The sequence below is a fragment of the Brassica napus genome, chromosome A4 (genome assembly GCF_020379485.1).
Source record: "Brassica napus cultivar Da-Ae chromosome A4, Da-Ae, whole genome shotgun sequence".
NCBI lineage: Eukaryota > Viridiplantae > Streptophyta > Magnoliopsida > Brassicales > Brassicaceae > Brassica > Brassica napus.
In genome coordinates, this window is record NC_063437.1 from 19,377,055 (window position 1) to 19,401,105 (window position 24,051).

General features: G+C 32.6%; 2 protein-coding genes and 2 long non-coding RNA genes across 6 annotated transcripts; 3 read left to right on the top strand and 1 right to left on the bottom strand.

Annotated features, from left to right (window-relative positions):
• Positions 1-8,091: 8,091 nt before the first annotated feature.
• Positions 8,092-12,058, top strand: LOC106447688 (guanylate-binding protein 4). The gene is made up of 16 exons (XM_048778614.1): positions 8,092-8,354; positions 8,718-8,820; positions 8,911-8,980; positions 9,078-9,116; positions 9,194-9,311; positions 9,400-9,457; positions 9,656-9,720; positions 9,835-9,902; positions 9,997-10,056; positions 10,147-10,166; positions 10,250-10,315; positions 10,401-10,568; positions 10,633-10,890; positions 10,980-11,192; positions 11,277-11,548; positions 11,626-12,058. Exons 1-16 carry the CDS (start codon positions 8,275-8,277, stop codon positions 11,759-11,761), a joined length of 1,794 nt encoding a protein of 597 aa, XP_048634571.1. The 5' UTR covers positions 8,092-8,274; the 3' UTR covers positions 11,762-12,058.
• A 1,675-nt stretch (positions 12,059-13,733) lies between these two features.
• On the bottom strand, positions 13,734-14,988 carry LOC106447689 (protease inhibitor HPI-like). The gene is made up of 2 exons (XM_013889672.3): positions 14,868-14,988; positions 13,734-14,120 (listed from the first exon to the last, which is right to left on the bottom strand). Exons 1-2 carry the CDS (start codon positions 14,884-14,886, stop codon positions 13,927-13,929), a joined length of 213 nt encoding a protein of 70 aa, XP_013745126.2. The 5' UTR covers positions 14,887-14,988; the 3' UTR covers positions 13,734-13,926.
• A 2,366-nt stretch (positions 14,989-17,354) lies between these two features.
• Positions 17,355-18,861, top strand: LOC125608342. 2 transcript variants are annotated; one of them, XR_007339281.1, is made up of 4 exons: positions 17,357-17,537; positions 17,644-17,815; positions 17,920-18,437; positions 18,551-18,861. It is a non-coding gene; the product is annotated as an uncharacterized LOC125608342 (long non-coding RNA). The 2 variants fall into 2 exon arrangements; XR_007339280.1 differs by having other exon boundaries at positions 17,355-17,537; positions 17,644-18,437.
• Positions 18,862-21,965: 3,104 nt separating this feature from the next.
• Positions 21,966-24,045, top strand: LOC106405309. 2 transcript variants are annotated; one of them, XR_001281323.3, is made up of 2 exons: positions 21,966-22,406; positions 22,781-24,045. It is a non-coding gene; the product is annotated as an uncharacterized LOC106405309 (long non-coding RNA). The 2 variants fall into 2 exon arrangements; XR_007339282.1 differs by having other exon boundaries at positions 23,347-24,045.
• The last annotated feature ends 6 nt before the right edge of the window (positions 24,046-24,051 follow it).

Sequence of the window (24,051 nt, forward strand, 5' to 3'; positions counted from 1 at the left end):
AGACACATGTCGGTCTGTCAGAGAGTACTTTCCACGTGGATAACTTAAAAGAGAGACAAACATATTTTTATATATATATATAGATTCATTACTAAGGCTGTAACTGGAAACTCAATCTAGGAATGTATGGAATCAATGGAATTGGAACCAACAAAATAAAATAGAATGGAATAGTGATAATTTTTGGAATTAAAGGAATGATATATGTATTTGTTTTTTAATTATATTCAAATTATTTCATTCCATCCATTCCTATCATTCCTCTTCTTTTTTTTATCATGAATGATTTTTAACGTGATTCCTTTTTTTCCTCATTCATCCCACAGAAATGTGTGGAATCAAAAAAATTGTTTTTCCCACTTAACTAGTACATTATTTTTGGAATGCCTATGAATGACTAATTTCACATGATTCCATTCATAAAAAAAGCAATCCAGTTACAGCCTAAAATAGATCTTAAATAACTTAATATTATATTTTTAATTATATAATTAAAAAAATTATTTGATTAATATTTAATTACATAATTTATGTTTTTAAAGTTTTACTAAAATATTTTTTTCATATAATAATACAATATATATATATATAAATTATCTTTTTTAATTATAATTTTTAGATTTTGGATAATTCAATATTCTATTTTTAATTATATAATTAATAATTTTATTTAATTAATATTTAGTTATAGAATTTATGTTTTTAACTTTTTACTTAAATACTTTTTCAGATAACAATACAATATATACATAAGTTATCGTTTTTTTTAATTATATTTTCAGATTTTAGATAATTCTTACTATTCTTAATATTAATCAATTATCTAATCAAAATCAATTAAAATTTTTTTCTTATTTTTTAATTTATTTATACATTTTATTCATTAAGGGTTAAACGATATTAACCACTCTAACTTTCAACGTGAGAACTCTATTGCGAAAATTTACTTCGCAAATAATAGTTTTAAATTATGTAATTAAAAAAATTGTTTGATTGATATTTAATTATATAATTTATGTTTTTAACGTTTTACTAAAATACTTTTTCAGATAACAATACAATATATATATAGAAATTATCTTTTTAAAATATCTTTTTAGATTTTGGATAATTCAACATTCTGTTTTTAATTATATAATTAATAATTTTATTTAATTAATATTTAGTTATAGAATTTATGCTTTTAACTTCTTACTTAAAGACTTTTTCAGATAACAATACAATATATACATAAGTTATCTCTTTTCTAAATTATATTTTCAGATTTTGGATAATTCTTAATATTCTTCATAATAATCAATTATCTAATCAAAATCAATTAAAATTTTGTTTTTATTTTTTAATTTATTTATACATTTTATTCATTAAAGGTATAAACGATATTAATCACTTTAACTTTCAACGTGAGAGTTTCATTGCAAAAATTTACTTCGCAAATAATAGTATAGATATACTAAAATGAGTTTTTTTTGGATTTCATCTTTTAATCTTCCCTTACATTCATATATATTTACCCAGTGTTATAAAAGATCGGTTTATCCTCCGTCTATTCGGTAAATCAAACCTAAACGAAATGATTTTTAAAAATCAGTCTAGGTACTAAAAAAATGGTTTAGGTGCCCGCCTAATCAACTAGACTCTTATAAAACATCTAATGTATGCCTAACGATTTCTTGAATATTATTGATTTTACATGAACTTCGAGACGCTTAAATAGTACATAACATATGGTAACAAGTGCATTCTTGGCACGTATGTTAAAAAACAAATATACTACTGTGTTCACTGTTCACTAATGCTATCAGAACATGGATAGGTCTTCATATTCATATAACTAATTAATTTTCCGTTACATTTCATAGTATTGTTTTGTATTTCCAAGAATAATCTAGTAATAGATTTTGACCCGCACGCCCGTACGGGTGTATTTTTTAAAAAAATATGATACTATTTGCTTTTATCTCACTATTTAAGGTTGGGCAAAAAACTCGATTTCGAAGAATCGAACCGATCCCAATCCGAATAAGTAGTACTAAATCCGAACCGAAATTGATTAAATATCTGAATTATTCAAAATTTTGGTATTTTAAGAACAGAAACCTAATCCGATCCGAACCGAAATATTTTGGATATCTAAAATAGATCTATATACTTATATATATTAATTATTTTTAGATTTAATATATATAAAAACATCCAGAATATATGATACTTTTAAGTTCGCATAAATGCTTGAAAATATATACAAAAAATCAAACGTAAGTATCTTAAATAATTAAAAAATACTAAAAACTCCAAAAATACTTAAATAATTATTAATTCTCTATCCAAATATTTAAACCAAACCTATTTAAATTGGTTATCCAAATCCGAACCAAATCCTCAAAGATCTGAACTGAACACGAAATCCCAAAAAGACCCGAAAACAAACCCGAACGCCCACCCCTAATCACTATTATATGTATATATATATATATATATATATATATATATCCTATATGTGTCATCATAGGTTACAAAATATGTGTGATCATATAACTAATCGTATTTTATATGTACCATCAAATAAGTTTTCTTATAATTAATAATATTTTATACGTACAATCATATAAATAATCACATATATTATATTTTAAAATTTAATATGAAATATAAAAACCATAATTTAAGTTGGTGTTTGAAATTGGGCTTTGTATTGTATTTTTATTATATATATTGAAAACATTTTTATAATAGTTATTGGAAAATATGTTAGTAAAAATCAATTTTGAATATATGTATATTTTTGAATGAATTTTTGATATAAATTAATTTTAAATTATTATTTTGGTTTGAATATATATATCAAGTAACATAGATCCAATACTTTTTAATATAATGTAATGGACTTTCAAATTTTTAGTAGCATAACTCCATTATTTTTTTTTCTAACTTACTGCTATCTATGTTTCCAAACAGTACTATTTTTTTAACTACTATTCATATTGCCAAACAATCTCAATGTGTACTTCAACTTTAATAATATAGATAGATAAGAAGTCTTCTATGCATTTTTAGTTATAAATCATAAATTTACAAAACATATTTTTAATATTGATTTACAATAATAAAGTCCAAAAAGGAAAAAGAATAATCATATTTTGATGATGTTAACATTATTTCATACTTATCCAAATCTGGAATCTAACAATACTAAAAGCAGAATATCAAGCCCTCTAAGCATGTCCACGTCAGACAGAAAAATCGTCCAATCAAAACATTTTATTTTAACACGTCACCATCGCTGAGTTAGAAATAGAGTGGGCTCCGTAAAAGTTATAATTAAGCCCATTCCTTGCCCAAAACCTATCAAGCTTTGCGACTCTCTCCTCCTCGACTCTTCCACTACATCTTCTCCGATCTATGATTTCTTGCGTTACCTGAAACCACTCCTGATAATCTTTAAACTCTTCTTCAATGATTCCTTTCAACTTCCCTTGATACTTCTCAAAGTTTTTCTCTAAACCTAAACCCATCCTAAATTAAAAAAAAAAAAACTCACTCAGGTTACCACCGGAAGATCTCCGTCTATTTCAACGACATCTCACCAGGATCACCTGAGCCAGAGCTTCGATTTCTAGACATATCACTAATAATAATCAAAGAAGATGGGTTCGTGTGACATCTGTATGAATATCGACGTTATCAATTTCTGAGAGACTCAATATCTGGGAGATTGAGATATTGGTGGACAGCAGCCACGACGTTATTTGACGACTCAACAGGGGTTTCTCCAACAGGAACATCAGGGGATGGATACACCAATTGTAGTCTCACTGATCTAGGCTTTGGTCCTCTCAGATTCTCATCTTTCCTGAAGCTTAAAAGAAATCTCAAAAACGTCGGCAGCCAGCCATAACCACCAAAGTCCAGAGGATTATGATCCAGCTAATTGTACGTTTCCTATAATCTTTGTTCTTTCATTTATTTGTTGGTATTGTTTTCTTTGTATTGTTTGATTGAATTTGCTTTGTTTTGCTGTGTTTTTGCGGTGGCTCCATAATTTGAATTGTAGGTTTCTTCAAAGTTTAAGCTCAAAAACAATGGATTTGAACGGTTTTAACTTATCAATGCTTTTTATGATTCGTCTGGTTTTTTACTTTTTATGTATTTGTCATGCAGAAAGCTAGGATCCAAATTTGGCTATTTGAACAGAAAGATCTGGACACTGGAAAAATATTAATGTAAGTGATTTGATCGTTTCTTGCATTACACATTGTTTAGCTACCAATCTGTGCTCTGTTATTCATAGCTTAGCTTAGTTGGTAGATAAAGTGTGAATACTTAGAACAAATACATATCTGAGCGAGAGTATATGATTGGGTTATTGATGTCTCTTGGTTTTTGCAAGTGTTCAAGAATCCCTGGTGTTCTCTTTGAGCTTATGGTCTCTTATGTTGATTTAGTACAAAAAATACAGAGGTAATTACTTATCTATTATCAGCTTAAGGGCTTTATTTTCGTCATTTATTTATCCCCGTTAGCGTTAAAAAGAAGTTTGTGTCATGTTTGTTGCTTTTATATGGCTTGAGCTAAAAACTCTAGCATTTTTAGTAGATTTGGATGTCATTTGCATATAGATCGACCTTCAATTACTTGCAGATGCTATCCATTATCTCAACAAACTTTTACAAATGATGAATGATCTTCACAATGAACTTGAGTCAACTCCAACTGGATTTTTGCCTCCAGCTTCAACAAGCTTCCATCCATCAACACTTACACCTCATACTCTTTCTTTTTGTGTGAAGAGAGAGAGCTATGTCCCTCATGCCAAGCCCTAAAACAAAGCAAGAGTAAGGCTTAAACAAAGCTTCATGGGTAGTAATCATTTCATATGGTAAGACATTTACTCTGTGTTTTTGTTATATGTTGAGGTTAGACTAAGGGAAGGAAGAGCAGTGAACATTCCCGTGATTTGTTTGCCTTGGATGTTGTCCACGCTGAGGTTACATTCTCTCACCGTGTCAGTTTCTCGAAGATATCCGTGTCGAGGAGCATTGAGATGAGAATGTATGTACCTACAAAACCAAAGGAAATGGCGTTAATTGAGTCATCAAATCGAGATTTAAATGGTTCTTCTCGCTGGTGATTCACCAGAGCTCCAACGGGAGGCCATGAATGGTTCTTGATGTCTTCAAGTGCTTAAGTTTTATCATTTCTGATACCAAAAGTTAGTTTGGTCTTCGTGTTGCGAGTTTGTTAAGGTGAAAAGTGAGATGAGGAAGGAGAAGAGAGTGACCAATTGGGGCTAATGTGAGAGATTTGAGATTTTATTTGAAATTAAAAATTTGTAATTTCTTGGGGACACACGTGTTGCCTTCTATTACTCAGCTTATCTTGAGATTTGCAAAGAAAAATAATGATATTTGATTTGCTAAACAAAATAAAAAATAATGATGTTTGATTACTAAAATAATTTACTTTAATGAAAAAGGATGATTACCTTGAGCCAGAAACAAAATATGAAAAAAAAAAGTTCAAAATGACGACTATCAAGTGAAGAACGTGTTTAGTACGGACCAATACGATAACAGAGAAGTTTACGGTCCCATTATGTAAACTGTTCAGATTCTTATTCTCAAAATACAAAAATACAGTAGAAACTCTAAAATTAATAAGTTGGAACTTTAAAATTTTATTAATTTATAAAAATATTAATCTACAAAAGTTTTATTATTTAGATTTCTTATTTTAAGATATATTTATTCTAAGATAGTAAAAATATTTGATATTAATGTGTAGACATTAATTGTTATTTTTTAAATTGACATTTATATTAATTTTATTATATTATTTGGTGTATATGATAAATATTGCATAGAAATAAATGTGGTTTTAGATATAATATTTCTAAATTTATCAAAAAATATTAAGTGTTAAGAAATATAAAGATAATTTTATTGTTAATATAAAACAAACAATATTATAATTGGTTCTTACTTATATAAAATATCTATATATATAAATTATTAATTTATAACTTTAATGGAACCATATATTTACATTGAATTTTCTAAAAATATATTATCTTATTATTTTATCGATTTTGTGTCAAATTTTGTACCGGTCCAAGTTGGGACCGGCAAAATTTATTAATTTGTAAAGATTACTAATTTATCGAGTATTAATTTATAGAGTTTTTAATGTATTTTGAAATGTGATGTTTTGTGTGTATGTTGTTTGTCATCTTTTGTTATACTGATTTCAAGCTGGATTAGTCAAAAGGCATGGTACAATGAAGCCGCATGTCGTAATGAGCGACACCAAAAACTAGAGCTGTCGGCTTAAAGATAGAATCCCGAAATCATAAGCCGGCGATTGCAGATATACAACCCCCGAAACAAAAACACACAAGGAAACACATAAACTAACAATATTACATGAACATAGACAAGAAAATAAGAGACCAAAGACTAAACACCCTAGATGAGACTTAAACCCAGCCATAGAGAGAACGAAACCGGCCCAAATAGTTTTTGTGAGTATAGTCGCGTATTTCAAATTTTATTGTCTCCAAATTTTAAGTTAACTTGATTTCAGTTTTGTTTTAATTAGTAAGTAAATAAAGTTGATTAGATTAGAAGCTTGAAGTGTTTTTTTTTTTATCTTTTCCTTTCACAGTGTTGCGAATGTCCAAGTGAGAATGAGAAGTGATTGGAAAGAGAATTCTTTCTTTCTTTCCATATGTGAAAGATAATATTGCAAAAGTAAATTGTTATGACAAATATATATATACTAGTATTGACCCATGCTTCGCATAGGAGTATTTTATTTTCTTAGAAATATAATATAGATGGATGCACATTATTTTGAAGGTTATTAGTGATAAACTTATTGAAATGGAAAAAATTGATTTCTCTTTTCCAAAACCATCAAAAATTATTTGATATATGAACAAAGCAAAAAGTTACAATTTGACATTGTTGTTTCAAAGTTACAATTTTTTTAACAAACATCACGCCCCCATTTAGAGATTGCAAACATTTGATAAGATTCGAATTTACTTGATTACAGGCTATGTCCTTTACTCCTTTTGAATGATTAATATATTACCTATCACGGAAGCGTCTCTTTTGAGTAATTATAGGCTATATCTAAGTGTGTGTTGAATTTATAGGAACTGAGAAGATAAAAAAACTGTGGAGGAAGGATGATTGTGTGTAGTGTAGTGCTCTTAGTGGATTTTGTTTATAGAAGCCGTTGCTACAATTTTTTTTCTTTCACCTACGGTTTTTTTTCAACATTATTTTGTTTTTAAAAATTGTAAACATATCTTATGTGTCAGAATTTAATTGGCTAGGTGACTTGTGATTTAGTATATAAGAGATATATATATGTTACTGGTGCGTTTAAGTAATAGAGATCAAATTTATTGCAGATCAATAAAAGAATAACTAAAAAATATTAATAGTATATATATAATCTAGAATATAAAATATACAGTTCTAAATTATGAATTTGACAAATTAAAGTATATAATCCGCGCGTAGCGCGGAAAAAAGTTCTAGTTACTGTAAAAACCGGTGATGACTTTTTAGTTGCCTCACAAAAACTATTCTTGAAAAATTTATTATCATAGATTCATAGTTGACATCAACTCGCTATAAACATTGTGCTAGTTTCAATTCGTGTTGATAACACCAACGGTTACAGTAATAACAAAACTAATGGACTTTTTAACATATAAAGTACTCCCTCTGTTCCTAAATAATCTATGTTTTAGAATTTTCACGCTTATTAAGAAAACACTTAAAATTTTGATAATAAATGTATGATTTTTTGTGTTTAGCTATTTCCTATGATTTTTAACCAATCAAAATTCTGTAAACACAATTAATGTTTTTGAAGTTTACAATTTACCATTATTACATACATTGAAAATGTAAAATATGGATCTTTTAGAAACAAAATATTTTTCTAAAACATGGATCATTTAATGTCTATGAAACTACGATTTAACCCTCCGAATCGAAGTCAGCACCACTTAGACATAAAAGGGTAAAACCGTAAACTAGTTAGGCATATAAAGTATTAATCTAGTGTTCCACAACCTAAACTAAGATCTGGTGCAACCCTGTTTCCCTCCTGTCTCTGCTGCGAGTGCACGGGTTCTTAACGTACACCCATCTCCCCCCTCCTCCGAGATCCCTTCCCCCACGAGTTTGAATTGAAACAGCCAGCAACTGGGTTTATTTAAATAACGGGTCGTGTTCTGTAATCGGGTCAAAGATCATGGATCGGGCGTTTGTTTTCTTACTGTCTCTCTGCCTCTTGTTGCAAACATCTCTCTCGATTGAGAATTTTCACCAAGCGTAAGTGTGTCATCTCCTCTCTTAGATTTGTTATATGTGATAATGTGTTAAAGTTCCTAGCTTTGTTCGGTTTCTGGATTATCCGACCGCATAATCTTGGAAAAGACAAGTGCATTGTTCTTTGGTCGGAATGAATGTAGCCTTTGGATCTTTCGTATGGTTTTTTTTTTTCATTGCAATCTGATGGAAATAAATGTTTTTTTTTTGTTTGTGTCCTCTTGATAATGTATTTAATTTTCTTGCTACTAGTAGTGTAGGCTAGTAGCAGTTCATTGTCAGCAAAATATGTTTTTTTTTTTTTTATATAGCTTTTGATTGATTATAAGTGATTGATACCAACTGGTTCGTTGTTGCCTGATGCAGTTTTCCTATAGTGGAGCCTGATCCGAATCATACAAAGCTTCGGCTTAGTAGAGAAGGTTTGGAAGCAATTAGCAGAATCACTACTCCTATTGCTGCTGTTGCGGTACGTCAGAGAGTCTGATGTTTGTTTGACTGCTTGTCTATATTACTTTTTTTTTCCTGAATCTAATCTGTTTTTTTTTCAAAACATTAGGTGATTGGCCCATACCGTTCTGGAAAATCTTTTCTACTCAATCAGCTTCTTTCCCTTTCTTGTTACGAAGGTGCTTATTATCTCAAACACTTGTGTGACATTGTGAATAATCACTTTTTTTTTTTTTTTTGCAAATTTAACTTGCATTACTTTCATTTATTAAACAGGTTTTGGTGTTGGACACATGCGTGATACAAAAACAAAAGGTACATGCTTTGTTTGCTATTGAAAGGTTTTAATTTTTTTTTTTTGTTGGGATCCAACTTAATTGTTTTGTAAACAGGTATCTGGGTGTGGGGAACACCACTAGAGCTAGAGATTGACGGAGTTAAAACTTCAATTATTTACCTTGACACTGAAGGATTTGAAAGTGTTGGAAAGTCAAATGTTTATGACGATCGGTACCCTTTCATTTCATTTTTTTTCTCTCGAAAATTTAGACATTTGTTTGATGAAGCTCTGAATATTTAATCAATTTTTTTTCTTCAGAATATTTGCTCTGGCAACAGTTATGAGTTCTGTGCTTATCTATAATCTGCCTGAAACCGTAAGTTGCCCTGCCTCTGTCTTTGTTCAGATTGCTTATGATTCTAGAAACATTATACGTAATGATCTATAGACTAGGTAGCAATCATCATTTAATTTCTGAAAATGTACAAATAAGGATTGTGTAACATAGAGTAGTAACTAGTGTTTTAAAGAAGTTCATATACATTTGTCTTTTTCTGATATGAGTTCTCATCAGATCCGGGAAGCTGATATTTCTAGGCTCTCCTTTGCTGTTGAGTTAGCAGAAGAATTTTACGGAAGGTTTGGTTAATAGTACTCTGCACTTCCTCTTTTCTTAATAATAATAATAATGTCTTTATGGATACTGACTGACTAGCTTCTATTTCCATTGGCTCATGCTACTCGATTGATTAGAGTAAAGGGACAAGACGTTGCTTTTGAACCGTCAAAGCTTCTGTGGCTTATCCAGCGTGATTTTCTGCGTAAGTGCATAATAGTGTGATTAAACTCTTATGTATTTTGTTTCCATTTCAATGTGAGCTTGTCATGATTAACGCTACTCCAACTTCATTGCAGAAGGTAAGTCGGTGAAGGAAATGGTGGATGAAGCTCTCAAACACGTCCCTAATGAAGATGGTCAGAGTTCCTTTTCCATTCTTTTTAACTGAAACCATTTCTCAGGCAGCAGCGTAACTGATTGTTTTTTGTTTGTTATGTTTTTTTCAGGTAACAAAAACATTGATCAGGTGTGTTCTTATTTCTTCTGCGTTGTGCCAGTAGTAGTAATCATCATCATTAGTGTCTCAGAAGTTATCCACCCTTGGTTCAGGTTAACCGGATCCGGGATTCCTTGGCGGTTATGGGTGACAACAGCACTGCCTTCAGCTTACCACAGGTTAACAAAATCGTTTACATGTTTGAAAGTATTGTTGTTATCTCTAAAAGTAATATAACTTTTTCTCCTTGTATTTGTTATTTAGCCTCACCTCATGCGGACGAAGCTGTGTGATCTGAAGGATGAGGAACTGGACCCTACCTATGTGGCAAGGCGTGACCAATTGAAAAAGCTCGTTGCTAGTATCCTCCGCCCAAAGATAGTGCAGGGGAAAGCACTAAATGGAAAGGAGTTTATTTCTTTCCTGGAACAGGTAGGTGTGTGTGTGTGTCTTTGAGAATATCTATTCCAGTTTTAATTTTCTCTCTAATTTGCAGATACTGGATGCGCTAAATAAAGGAGAGATTCCATCAACAGGGTCACTAGTTGAGATATTCAATAAAGATATCGTTGAGAGATGTGTGAAGCTGTACAATGAGAGGATGGTGAAACTGCGGCTACCTATGTCTGAAGAGTATCTCCAAAGTGCACATGAAACAGCGCATAACGAAGCTATCAAAGCGTTTGACGGTCAGCATTTCGGAAGACAGCATGCGAAGAAATCTGTGGATCAGTTGGATGAACAGATGCAAGAGGTATGATGAATCAAAATCCTTAGTGGATGGATGAGAATGAGACGAAAAGGATGATTCCTGAACAATCAATCTTTGCACCCCACCTGCAGGTATATAAGAATTTTGTTCTTGCAAATGAATACCAATCGTCAAAGCTCTGCGAGGCGCTGTACACAAAGTGTGAAGACGACATGGACCACTTGCAAGCTCTCCGGCTCCCTTCCATGGCGAAATTCAACGCAGGTTTCGTGTACTGCAACCAGAGTTTTGAACACCAATGTGTCGGTCCTTCGAAACAAAACTATGAGCAGAGGTTAACCAAGGTAGTAATAATTATACAAACCGTAATCAGATTTGGAAAGAACAAGTATAGTGAGGATTTTACATTTGAACGGTGTGTGTTGCAGATGATGGGGAAGGCACGGTCATTGTTCATCAAAGAATACAACAACAGGCTGTTCAACTGGCTGGTTGCGTTCTCTCTGGTAACGGTAGTGGTGGGACGGTTCATTATAAAGTTCATTTTGTTGGAAATGGCGGCATGGATACTCTTCATATTCTTGGAGACGTACACAAGGATGTTCTGGACAGCGGAATCTCTTTTCTACAACCCGGTCTGGCATTTCATCGTTGGGACTTGGGAGACTGTTGTGTATAGTCCCGTTCTCGACTTGGACAGGTAACAAACAAGTCCTCACAAAACTTCTCTCAACCTCTCTGCTTGTCTAATTCTGTGTTGTGTTTTTGGGTGAATAGATGGGCGATTCCTATAGTCTGCATAATTGCATTGTGTGTGCTATATTGGCGGTGTTATGGAAAGAGGAAACACGGGTCTAGTTGGCTTCTTCCGATGTACAACAAGAATGGTCGGAGCAGGGAACGGTCAGAGTAAAACACATTGCTCCTCCTTCCTTTCCCCCCTTATAACTTATATAGCATCTTCTCGGGCATGCTCGTTGCTTTTGTCATCGGAAGCTCTCTGCCCGTTACAACCAATTTTTTTTGGACGCAGAAGAAGAATTTCAGTTAACAAGTGAAGAAAGAATAGAGATGATGATTTGATTGATCCATTTTGGTTTTGCTTTGATGCCTATATTCACTGCAATCTGTACCATTTACATAGAATTACATTTATCATGTTTTAACTTTTTGTTATATTAAATTAAATCCCCTATATATTATTTAAAAAGCATTACAACATTTTTTTGTAGTCACATGTCATCACTAGAATGATTCTTAGAATCCTTAGAGAAATAGATCGGTCTATCTAAATATATAATAAACTTTTTATTAAACTAACCATAAATACATTATTAATGTGCTTCATTATTTCCATAAATAAAATTACGGAATCACCTAATAAGGCTAAAGTATATATGACAATTAATGATTTTGAAAAATAAAGATTTGTTAAAAATAAGTGTGTCTTATATTATATTTGTTTAATTTTAAACTATTAAAATAAATTAAACAACCATAGTAACCATTTAATAAAAATTAAAAAATTTCTTTATATGTTATATTTTGAATTTTTAAAAACGAGTATAAATTACTAAAACTTTTAAAATTTTCACATTCAAATTTTGTGATCTATGATTTAAATTTTTTGTTATGACATGACACAAATAATTAAAAAATCATATAAGTTGAAAGTCTCATTTAATAAGTATTAAAAATAAATAAATATATATATATATATATGTATGTATATATATCATTTTAAATTAAAGTATATGTTATACAAGAAAATACATAAATATCTTAATTTTGAAAGTACTTTGAACAATTTTTATTTGATAAAATATTTGAAAAAATATTGACAACTTAATTTTTAAAAATATTATAAATTACTTAAACTATTAAATTATATAAAATAATTTATATATATAACATTCATTCCGCGCAATACGCGGATCTTAACCTAGTAATTATTATAATACAATATTTTTCAATTCACTCTAATGAAGAAAAAGGCAAAAGACAGCCGACATATCAATATTTGTTAAGAGTATTTGCACTCTACACACAAATATGATAGTGTATTTAGCTATATACACATTTCAATCCTTTCCCCCAAATATTTCTAATTTACAATTACTCTGCTGCCCGTATTGCCTACATGTACATACGCAAAAAAAATATTTGGGTAAGAGTGAAAATACCTTTTTATTTAAAGAAAATAAAATTCAAAGAAATATTATTGAAATAAAAAAAATGAAAAAGGTAAAAACATGAAGTGCCACTAGAGATGGTTTTACAAAAGTGAAAGGAGAGAAAAAATATGAAAGAAAACCAGATTAATGACGAAATAATATAAAAATGAATCATTTTTAGAGAATACCAAGGACTATTTTATCATAAAGATTTAGTTTTGTGAAACTTTTGAAAATATATAAATAAATTTTTAACTATATGAATATTTCATCATCAACATAGTATAAAATAAAAATTTGAAACAAATGGTGTTAGTGGGATATGGATTTGTAGTGATTGATAAAATTCTCAAATTCTATTGTTATTGGTTGGTGGATTCTAAGATTCTTACTAAAATCTATTGTTATTGGTTTGATGATTGTTTAATGACTTACAAAATCTCTTGTTATTCAAAAAGTTTGGTTTTTAATGATTCTAAGTTTCCATCAAATCTAGAGTTATTGGGAATTGAATTCTAGATAATTTTACTCATAAGACAAAACTTCAAAAATCTTGCATATTTCCTCTAGATTCTTAAAATCCTTGAATTAGAACATTTTCATAAACTTTTAAAATATGAAATACTCTTTATAACTCTTTACAAATTTAACAAATCTCTTGACTTTTAGAATCAACCAACTCTATAAAAACTCTACTCCCACTAACCCCCCCTAAATAGGACATGAATTTTATTCACTTTCAACCATTACGTTATACAGAGATTTATTTATAATTTTGAACAACGGTAACCTTTCGGGTAACGAAAACCCAAATTATTCATGTAAACGAGAAATTACATATATAGTTTTATTTTACTGATACTAAATAGACATAATAACAGCGTGGTCGGTAAACAAGACAAGTCTAGCCGGTCGTAGGGACCTGGACGACGATACGGTTTCTATCAACCCTAACCCTGACCCGGTCGCACCTGAAGTCTCCAGTCACTGGAGTTCCATCCAAGATCACCATTGCATCGACTCTCGAGTTCTCTCTTTCTATCACGGAAGCCGCATGGTCTCCATTTGTTCCCAAAAGCTCTGGCCATGAGTTCTTCCCTGTACGCACTCAAAGCAACCACATTAGATATATAGATCGTCTAGTAATTTATTTGCATTTTAGAGATCAATAAGTCCATCTAAAGATCGATTTCCGTGGAACTAATTAAAACAATATGGTCCCTAGACCATGCCTGATGCCTCCCAGGTCATATTCGGTAAAAGTAACATTTTGAAGTTATAATTTTATAAATGAAACACCAACATGCATGGCGAGGGAAAAAAAATCCAGCATGGCTTGGCCATACAATATCTACATATTAACCGATTTTATAGAAGAGACTTCAAATTCATATTATCCTCAAGATTTGTGTCAGCTCCTACGACATTTATGATAAATTTAATTATTTTCTAGACGATTGAAAACAAAGAAATTTTGTTTAAACTTCTACTAAGAAGCGACTAGACATGACGTCCATTTGAATTTGGCCAACTAGATTAATCGTTGGTAAATATTGCATGGAATTGGTTTCTACTATTTAGCAAGAAGAACAAGTTTTTAGTTTCAATGCACATGGTTTTGTCTATTGAGTTAGGTCGACCATTCCTTGTTACACGTGCATGGTGAGAAAGGTTAAAAGGGTAGGGTTAGTCTGCTCAACCTATAGACAATTAGGTTAGTTTCAAAAGGAGATAAATCCGGAAATGATTTTCGACTTGATTTGAATGGGCCGGGAATAACCAATATAAAAGAGAATTGATTTAAAGCCGTAACACTATCAAATTATATACAATAAGCAAAATTACCATCACATTCGGACGACATGTTGCTACCCCTTTTCTTATCTTTGCAGTGCTGTGATGTATTTGTTATGCTCGTCTTTAGGAATCTGAGTCCAATTTATAGAATCAGAGACGTCAATGTCAGTGTCGGTGTAGTAGGTGAGTGCTTGTGTATTCAAAGTCGAAAACCTTGACTAACGGGTTTGAAATACAGTCCTTTGACATTTATAAACCTATAAGCTTTGAAAGTTATACCGTTTTCTTAAAAATTGTCGATATATTATATCAGTACTGATAGAACCATATATTATATTGGATGGACAGTCACCGGTTCCTGATGCTAGCTTATCTTGATTAATGTTCTTACAAGTAATTTTATTTTGAAAATTTCTCTAAGCATATCCATCGACAACAAGTTAAAATTTCAAAAGCATAGATAATGTTGAAAGAAAAAGAATTAGGTGAAGAGAATATTCCCAATGCTGAATGGATTCTGTTTACATAGCTAAAGTTTATAATTTTGTAAATTTTCTCAGAAGAAACGCTTATACATTTTGAACATTTCTTTTAATCAATCATTCATATAAATATATTCTCTAAAATCATCTTCCACAATATTTTTTCGTTCTTTCATCTCGATGAGCGCAGCAGGACTTGAGGATGATTTAACGTTTTAATTAACCCTCTGCTCACCGTAAGACTTAATACTAGAAGAATATTACATTATTGATTTTCATAGGATATCAGATCACTTGCTTTGTAGATATAACTTTGGGACGTAAGTAATATTTGGTGAACGAACACCGAAATTACTTGGTTTACAGATATAACTGAGACATAAGTCATAAGTAATACTGAGTGAAACAAACACCCAAACTATTTAAGCAGGTGATGCAAACTACATTATTATCGTACCAACCAGCTACACATTGTCTACATTACATACTTAAGTCTATATTACACATAATGTTCGTATACAATTCTAGCCAGCGGTAGGGACTTGGACGACGATACGATTTCCATCAACACAAACCCTTACGCGGTCGCACCTGAGGTCTCCAGTCACTGGACTTCCATCCAAAATCACGACTACATTGACACCTGAATTCTCTCTTTTGATCACTGAATCCCGCATATAACATCAATGGTAGCCGTTAGCTGTTTTAAGGCACTACACATCAATATTTATCATATATGATGGTAAATGAAGCAACTAGATGATATTAGATATAACATCAATTGTTGATCCCAAGTAGTAAGTACCCAAAAGATTTTATTTGATTCGATCGGATTAGAACAGATTCATTTTTATCGGATCGGATTCGGTTCGGATTTTCGGATTCGGTTTATTTGTCCAGTCCTTGTTACACGCGCATGGTGCAAAAGGAGCGGTTAGTCTGCTTAAGTAAAGCCGTAACAATTTAAAATTTTACCAGGACATTCGGACGACATTTTGCTTCCCCTTTCTACCTTTGCAGTGTTGTGATATATTTGATATGCTCGTCTTTAGGAATCCGAGTCCAATTTATAGAGTCGGTGTAGTCGGTGAACGCTTGCAGATTCAAAGTCGAAAACCTTGACTAACGGGTTTGAAATACACCCCTTCGACATTTATAAACCTATGGATAAGCTTTGACAAGTTATACCGTATTTCTTGAAATTTTTATAGTCGATATTCAAGCTTTGACAACGATAAAAATAGACCATCATCAGTACCAGTAGAACCATATATTATAATGGATGGAGAGTAACGGTTCCTGATGCTTATCTGGATTAATGTTTTTATAAGTAATTTTACTTTTGAATAATTTCCTCATATTGACAATTAGATCAGAATTCAAAAGCGTAGAGAATACCAATGTAAGGACAATTATTAGACACCATTTTTCTTCCCTTTTTGTTTCTGTATATACTAATGACAATGTTTGCTAGCTATGCTTGTTTTCCATAATCTGAGTCTAATTTATAGAACATGATATACCATAGCTGTTGTTTTAATCAATTTTTTGTTATTTAATTTGTTTCGCTACTACTACGTAGATTATCCGAGATTTTAAAAATATTTGTGATCCTAACTGCTGTTTTGATCAATATTTTTATTATTTTATTGTTTCATTGTTATGTCGTATAAAACAACAAAATTTTTAATATTTATTTTGTAGTGAATTACCATAATTTTACAGTATTCACACATTAAACAAAATTAGCGATGTGTGATTCGGATACAACATATTAGATCACAGATTTTTTTGATAATGGATACGATCAGCAAAGTTAAGAAAAAAAACTCTATCAACAAAAACAACAAGAAAAACTAACTATATAAGATGTTAATCGTTTACTTTACAAACTCAATATATATATCTAATAATATAAAGAAGAACTCTATTCTCTTCTAAGCAAGACACGTCATCAATTCGATGTCTCTTAATGCAACACCTGTCTCATTTAGTTTTGCGGTGCGTTTCATCAACGGAATCAAAGCTGTGTTATGTGTGTGGGCTTTATTTTCTAATGGAGTCCAGCCCGATAGAGAAACCTAACCCTCTCAACCAGCTTTCCCTCAGAATTAAGGGTTCATCCCGTTTTTTTTTTTCCTCTGATGGGTTTCGTTCGCGTCGTTTCATTTTCTTTTTAGTCAAGCGAAACGCTTCAATCTAAAGATTCATCGCAAGGCAGTCTGAGTATAAAAAGGTTAGCCTTCCTCCTCTCAAACCATCTTCTCGATCTGTTGAACCAACAAAGTAAACTTATTTTTTGATAATTGGCTAACTCCAAGGTTCTTCAATCTGATTTTAAGTTCCGTAGATGTTCTTCCACTGCTGACGTTAGATTGCTATCCCATCCACCCAACCAACAAGATTCCGATAGGAAACGAACCGGGAGGAACTCGAACAATGCGCTTCTGCGGTTTCCTCAGGTGTGAAGCTCATAGCTCAGAATCATCACGGGAAAAGAAGAACCCAGTTCAGGTAACGTTATCAAGGCTAGACGAGTTTGATTTGTTGCTATTAAAGGGTATGTTGATGATTTGGACTTTAAGGGAAGATTACTAGACGAGTTTGATTCGTTGCAGAGACGAGCTGTGAACTTAGACACCGTATATGCTAAGGTTAGTAAGATGATGCCGGAATCAGGGTTTGCACCAGAGGATGCTGATAGGTTTGTGGCTTTGTTTAGCGGTGGATGGCTGAGAATCTCACTTGGAATGTTCTGCATTTAGAAGCCTAATGTGAACTGTGTGTTTATGTCAGTAGTATCAGATTTTCTGCTATTTAACGAGCCTAAAAGCCATTTGGATCTTGATACTATTGAATGGCTTGGAGGCTATTTGCAATATCAAGAGGTGCCTATGCTTATAACTTCAAATGTTCCTTGATCAGTTGGGCACCTAAACTGTGGAAACCAAGATGGGTCTTTCAAGGACATTCGAGGGAAACTACTCTCAGTATGTGAACTCAAAGGTGGAGTGGTTTGAAACTCAGAATGCAGCTTGGGAAAACAGCAGAAAGAGATTGAATCAAAGGAGGACTTAATCGCTAGGCTTGGTGCGGGTGCAAACCCTGGCTGTGCTTCTACTGCTCTGCTGAAAAGGTTAGCTGGTTGGAATGCCTCTATAGTTTTCTAAGCACAGCAGTTTTCAACTTATCTGTGTATTATCTCAGGAAGGTTTGAGCTTAAGTTTGCCTTTCGTGTGCTTATAACAGAAACAAGAGAAGGTGCTAACATGACCTACTTGATAAGCAATTTCAGCGAATGCAGATGAAAATTAGGTTTCCAGAGCGTGGAACAAGTGGAAGATCAGTAGTCATGGTTAAAAACATTGATTTAGATTTCAGGGATAAAGTGAGTTGGTGTAATCAAAGCCTTGCTTTATTATAAAGTAATCCTACTATATAAAAGAGACTAATTTAGAACTCAATTAGAGGTGCCATGTAGGATGAAATATTCTCATCCAATCATTCCTCCACGTCATTACGAATTTAATTGTTCAAAAAATTTCTTTATTGTTGTTGTGTCGCCTCGATTGTCGTCTGAGGAACCCTCAACGTTTTGTTTTCCATGATGCCGTAGATGTTAATGATCGGAAGCAATCAAAGCAGCCCACTACTTGGTCACCCTCACGAAACCCTCGAACAATCTAATCGTTTGACATTCTTCTTCACAACCTCTATTTCTCTTAAAATTTGTCCGATTCAAGCTCTCAAGTCTCAACTGCCTCTCGCCAGCCGCCATTGCTATTAGGTTCACGGAAGTCCACCTTCGTTGATATTCTAAACGGACACTACCAAAGATGAACACTGAACATCGTGGAGGTTTTAGAGGTCAGAACATGGTTTCAAATCGGAAACACATAAACACATTCACCGAAGATAAAAGTCACCCCCTCACAATCAGTTTGTATATTGGCATCGAGTAATCTCCACACAGGTTCTTTCTTATAAAGTTATAACTGGGATCAGATGTTTAAAATAGTTTCAGTCTTTATTTGTGTTTTGGTTTCCGCAAGATATGACGACGGAGATTCAGAATTTCTTCTCACATTTTTGGACAAGACCAACATTAAAAGCCGGTAAAAATGCCTCTTTTGGTCGCTTTTCCACATATCAGTAAATCTATTGCTTTTTAAGTTTTTGATTTTAATAGATCCATGGGCATGATGAGTTGAAAGCGATACATGTAGGACCATAGCTACGCTACCAAGGGGTCACACTAAAATAATGAGAAGTCCTGCTCTTTCTCTATCAAACAATCCTCTATTTTCTACCAGGTGCTTCTTACATTACTACTATTGTTTATTTCTTTTGCAAATACTGAACACAATATGTGAGCTACTATATTTATTGTATAAGATTTCTACTCATGTGCTCACGCTTCTTCTTTTTCTCTCTTCTATTTGGTTTTTGTATATTTTTCAGTGCATTGGATGAAGTGGTTTATTTTTGTAAGCTTCAGTCTAATAGGTATGTGAGTATGTCTGCCTTAAATTTCCATGGTTTACTTATTTTTGTATCCTTTCTGATTTCTATATACTTAGTTATTTGTGTAGAAATAGTTTATGATGGTTATGGGATGATAGAGTTCCTTGATTTCAAAAGTCTATGAAGTTAATATGTATTTCTGTTGGACATCATCTTCATCTATACCAAGATAAGTCCGTTAAATGCAGTGTCCATTAAATTTACCGATAAGCTGCTATATGTATTTCCATGACACCTTAAAAGATAGTTTTCTACAATGTTCGCTACTGGAAAAATTATGAGTCTCATGAACCCATATGGCCCTATCTTATCCAGTCTCTTATTTCATGCACCTTTGAGCATATTTCATTGATTTAGACAGTTATTGGGCAGCATAGATCATAAGAGATGGGCAGAAGCTATAGCTTAGAATCTACACAAAAGTTATCTTCTCGCTTTCTATACAGCCTTACATCTAATCGAAGCTCGAGAGGTAAAATTGTATTTGAAAAGCTGTTAGGCACTTTAGCGTTTACCTTAATAATTGTTGACTGTAAATTGTGAATGGAATGTGTGTTCAGTTCTTTGCCATCAAAACTATTGCTTCAAAATCTGAGATTAAAAAGCGTATCTACCTTTTCCTGTTTGGATTCTAATTCAGGCAAGGAAAACTCCTCACGTAAGAACCCCCGAGATCTTCAAGCTGCAAAATTTTTTCAGGTGATGGTTTAGTGTTTATGTTCACATGCTACTGTTTCTTGGGGTTTAGTCTATTGTTTACTGGATCGCTAATGATGTAACGGCGTGCTCCTCTCTCGCATTATTTTCATATCTTCTTTTAATGAAATGTATTAGGCTAGGCTCACAAGGTTTTGAGCATACCGAAGTGAGCATCTAATGACAAATATGGCAAAGATGTTCAATAGTAAGTTTTTGTTCTCTTTTTTACAACATTTTTATATACCGTCTTAGTTGAGAATGTTGTGTTTGAATGCAAAGGTTGATCCTGCGGCTGTATTTGTATGCTTTTTGCAAGCATCGTCTGAAGAATGCGTTTGCAAGCTTGCACTTGCTTAGTCAGCATCCAACGAAGCTGATCTAGAATCACAAGAGCCCTAAATTAGAAAGCAAATGCTTCAGGACGATCAACGTATACTGTTTTAATTTCTATTTCTTCCTTATTAACGCTTCGATAATTTTCTATTTTTCTACATGTAAAATATGTATATGGGAATTGTGTGCAGAATCTGAAGAAACATACTCGCTGCTACATTGAAGAACAGTCTATATCTAATTGGAATGATCTCTACTCTTTTGAGAACAAAGTTTGGCACAAACAGGAATTAAACTTTGTGATGATTATTAGAAGATAAACAGTTTCTTTATTATTAATTATTCTAAGTGTCTATTGCTAAAAAGGGCTAAGTTTTATACCCTGAGATGTATAGGCCGCACCAACTCCAGAATGTCTTTTGATATAAAAACTTTTAGGGTTATTAATTCTTTTCAGATGTAACTGAGTGAAATGGGTTTGTTTCTTACGAACGTGGTCAAAGGTGGAACAACACATGTTCTTTAAATGTTGAAAATCGAAGTTGCTTTTTATGAATTTGTCATCAAATGATCGCCAAGACTAGACGATCAAGTACACACGTCATCATCGATTTATTAAATCATATTTTCTGCAAGTAAACGTACAATGTTAGCGGGGCAACAAAAAAACCAAGGCATGGAAACAAAAAATACTAAGGCATGATACACACTTACGATATAAAAAAAAGATGTTTATGATCTCAGAAGAGATTGAGCGATATAAAGAAATAAAACAAAAAAATTCAGGCTCAAACAACTAGCCGAGGATGGTGATACCACCCTTCCCAATTCATCCAATCAACAAATTCAAAATATTATTCACCACATATCTTAAAACATAATAATGTTGTTTAAAAACAAACAAATACGACCACACATACAATAACTAGGTGCAATCGAAGATAAAGAACCCGCCCGTAGGGCGGGCCAACCCCTAGTATATATATATATATATATATATATATATATATATATATATATATATATATATTATTTTCTGCGTATTTTTAAGAGAAACAAAAAAAATCGTATCCATTTTCGTTATTTTTCCCCCAATTTTTCACAGACGTTAAATAATTGTTTAAGTTTTTTATACTACAAATTACTGTACAGAATAAAAATCCCACGATCGAATTTCTTGTGTTAATTCCACATTCTTAAGTGTGTTTTTTTTTCTTTTTTTTTGTAATGAGATATACATGAACCATTGGAAGTGTGTAATGATAATTTTCACTTCGAAGAAACCAAACTTCTTCTCTAATAAAGCCCTAATTAAAGGTCTACTAGGGTTTCTTTCCACTATCCCAAGGGCCCTCTCTGCAGAGTAAATGGCGGATCCGCCTTCGAGTCTCGGCGGAGAAAGCGGCGGCTGGGTTAGGGAGCAGGACAATACCTTCCAATAGCTAATATAAGCAGGATCATGAAGAGGGTGTTGCCTCCCAGCGGAAAGCAGTAAAGAAGATGCTAAAGACACTGCCCAGGAATGCGTCTCTGAGTTCATCACCAGCGAGTATGTTTCTTTCTTTCTTCTCCTTTGAATCGTTCTTATAAACACACATCAAAGTTTTGAATTTGGATTCTCTGATTGGTTTTAGGTTAGAAAGTCTTGACCTTTGTCTGAATTTTGGGATTTATTACCATCTTAGGTGGATAAGGAAGATAGAATCTTTGAATCTGTTTTGTTTTTATTTTAAGACATAAAAGAGTATGGTTTTTTATCACGACATCGTTTGTCATGGTCTAGGTAAAGCTTTGGCTTTAGCTCCTTTTTTGCCATCTGAAGTTTTTTTTTAAAATGCAGAAACTCTGTGCTTTCGACTCTTTTGCTGGTCTTGTGTTTGATAAGTGGATGTTATATGTTTTTTTTTTTTTGGTGATAATCAGGGCGAGTGATAAGTGCCAGAAATAGAAGAGGAAAACTGTGAATGGTTAGGATTTGTTGTGGGTAGTGACAAATATTAGGATTTGAGGATTACCTTCCTGGAACCCTTGAAACTGCATTCACTTCTTCACCTCTCCTTTTTCAAAGCTTTTATAACTCAAATACATTAGTAGTTGTTGTTGGTACTCGACATGACAGAGAACTGATTGGGTCTTTTCAGTTGTGTTAGTTTGAACTTAGGTTATTTATTTCCAGTTTAGTTGGTTGTAATCGGTTCATGTTAGATATGATAACACACTATTTGAAAGAAGGAAGAAAGTTTTGTCATCAAAGCTTCTTTATGAATTTCAAAAACTCGAATGGTAACAGACTTTTTTCTCATCACTTTGATCTCCACTGTTACAATTGTCCATATGCATCATTATGTATTAGAAACAATGGTGCATAAATTACATTTAAGGCAGTTGATTTTTTTTAAATATACTGAAGAATATTATCCAAAATCAACCGAGTAATTAAAAGCTTAAATAACGGCAAAACATTTTTTTCTCTCCTTAAATTCTCTTAGGGAAGTCCTCTTTGCACGCCTAAACCAAAAGTGTATCATCCTTCATCTTCAATCTCCAAATCTTGGACTCCTCCTCGTCAAGCTAAACCTGAGAAGAAACTTGTTGCGACTGAACTCTGTGGGAACATGATTTCATTCTTCATATTCTCTTCAGGAGGGGAAAGATCAATGGCCTCAAAAAGTTTTACATCTTCTTGTTTGATTTTGAAGGGAGAAGCAAGGTAAACACGCAAAAAAATAATGGGTTTTGAAGAGATCTGGATCAAAATCTATCACGAAGTCATTGTATTCAGGATATACAGGTAAGAATACGACATCATCAGCATCATCTGGTTTGAGGTTACCTTCGACTCGGTATGCTTCGAAAGAAAATATGTTTATACAAAAGTTAGCCAGTATATCCTGTGGTGATGAAGGAGAAGCTAACTTAATGTTACAGCAGGAGAAAGACGGAGATAAAGAGAAATACAAACCTCAAATGCTGCAAAGAGAAGTAGAAGATACAAGTCGAGACTTGAGAACACGAGAAAGTGAAACGTGTAATAATGATATGTTTTGGTATTGAGTGAGTTGCAAGGAATCGGGGGCATTAGACTACTGAGTCAGTGTTTCTTGTAGGGGATATAAGTCAAAAGTTGCAGGCGGTGATTTGTTACGAATATTTTATCTAAGGAAAATGACAAATTTTTTGTTATTGAAGTTTAA

Excerpts from the sequence above, each read along its gene's own strand:
- LOC106447688 (XM_048778614.1), top strand. The coding sequence starts at position 8,275 with ATGGATCGGGCGTTTGTTTTCTTACTGTCTCTCTGCCTCTTGTTGCAA. Across the intron at positions 8,821-8,910 it reads CTCCTATTGCTGCTGTTGCG|GTGATTGGCCCATACCGTTC; the intron begins GTACGTCAGAGA and ends TCAAAACATTAG. Across the intron at positions 11,549-11,625 it reads CCCGTTCTCGACTTGGACAG|ATGGGCGATTCCTATAGTCT; the intron begins GTAACAAACAAG and ends TTGGGTGAATAG.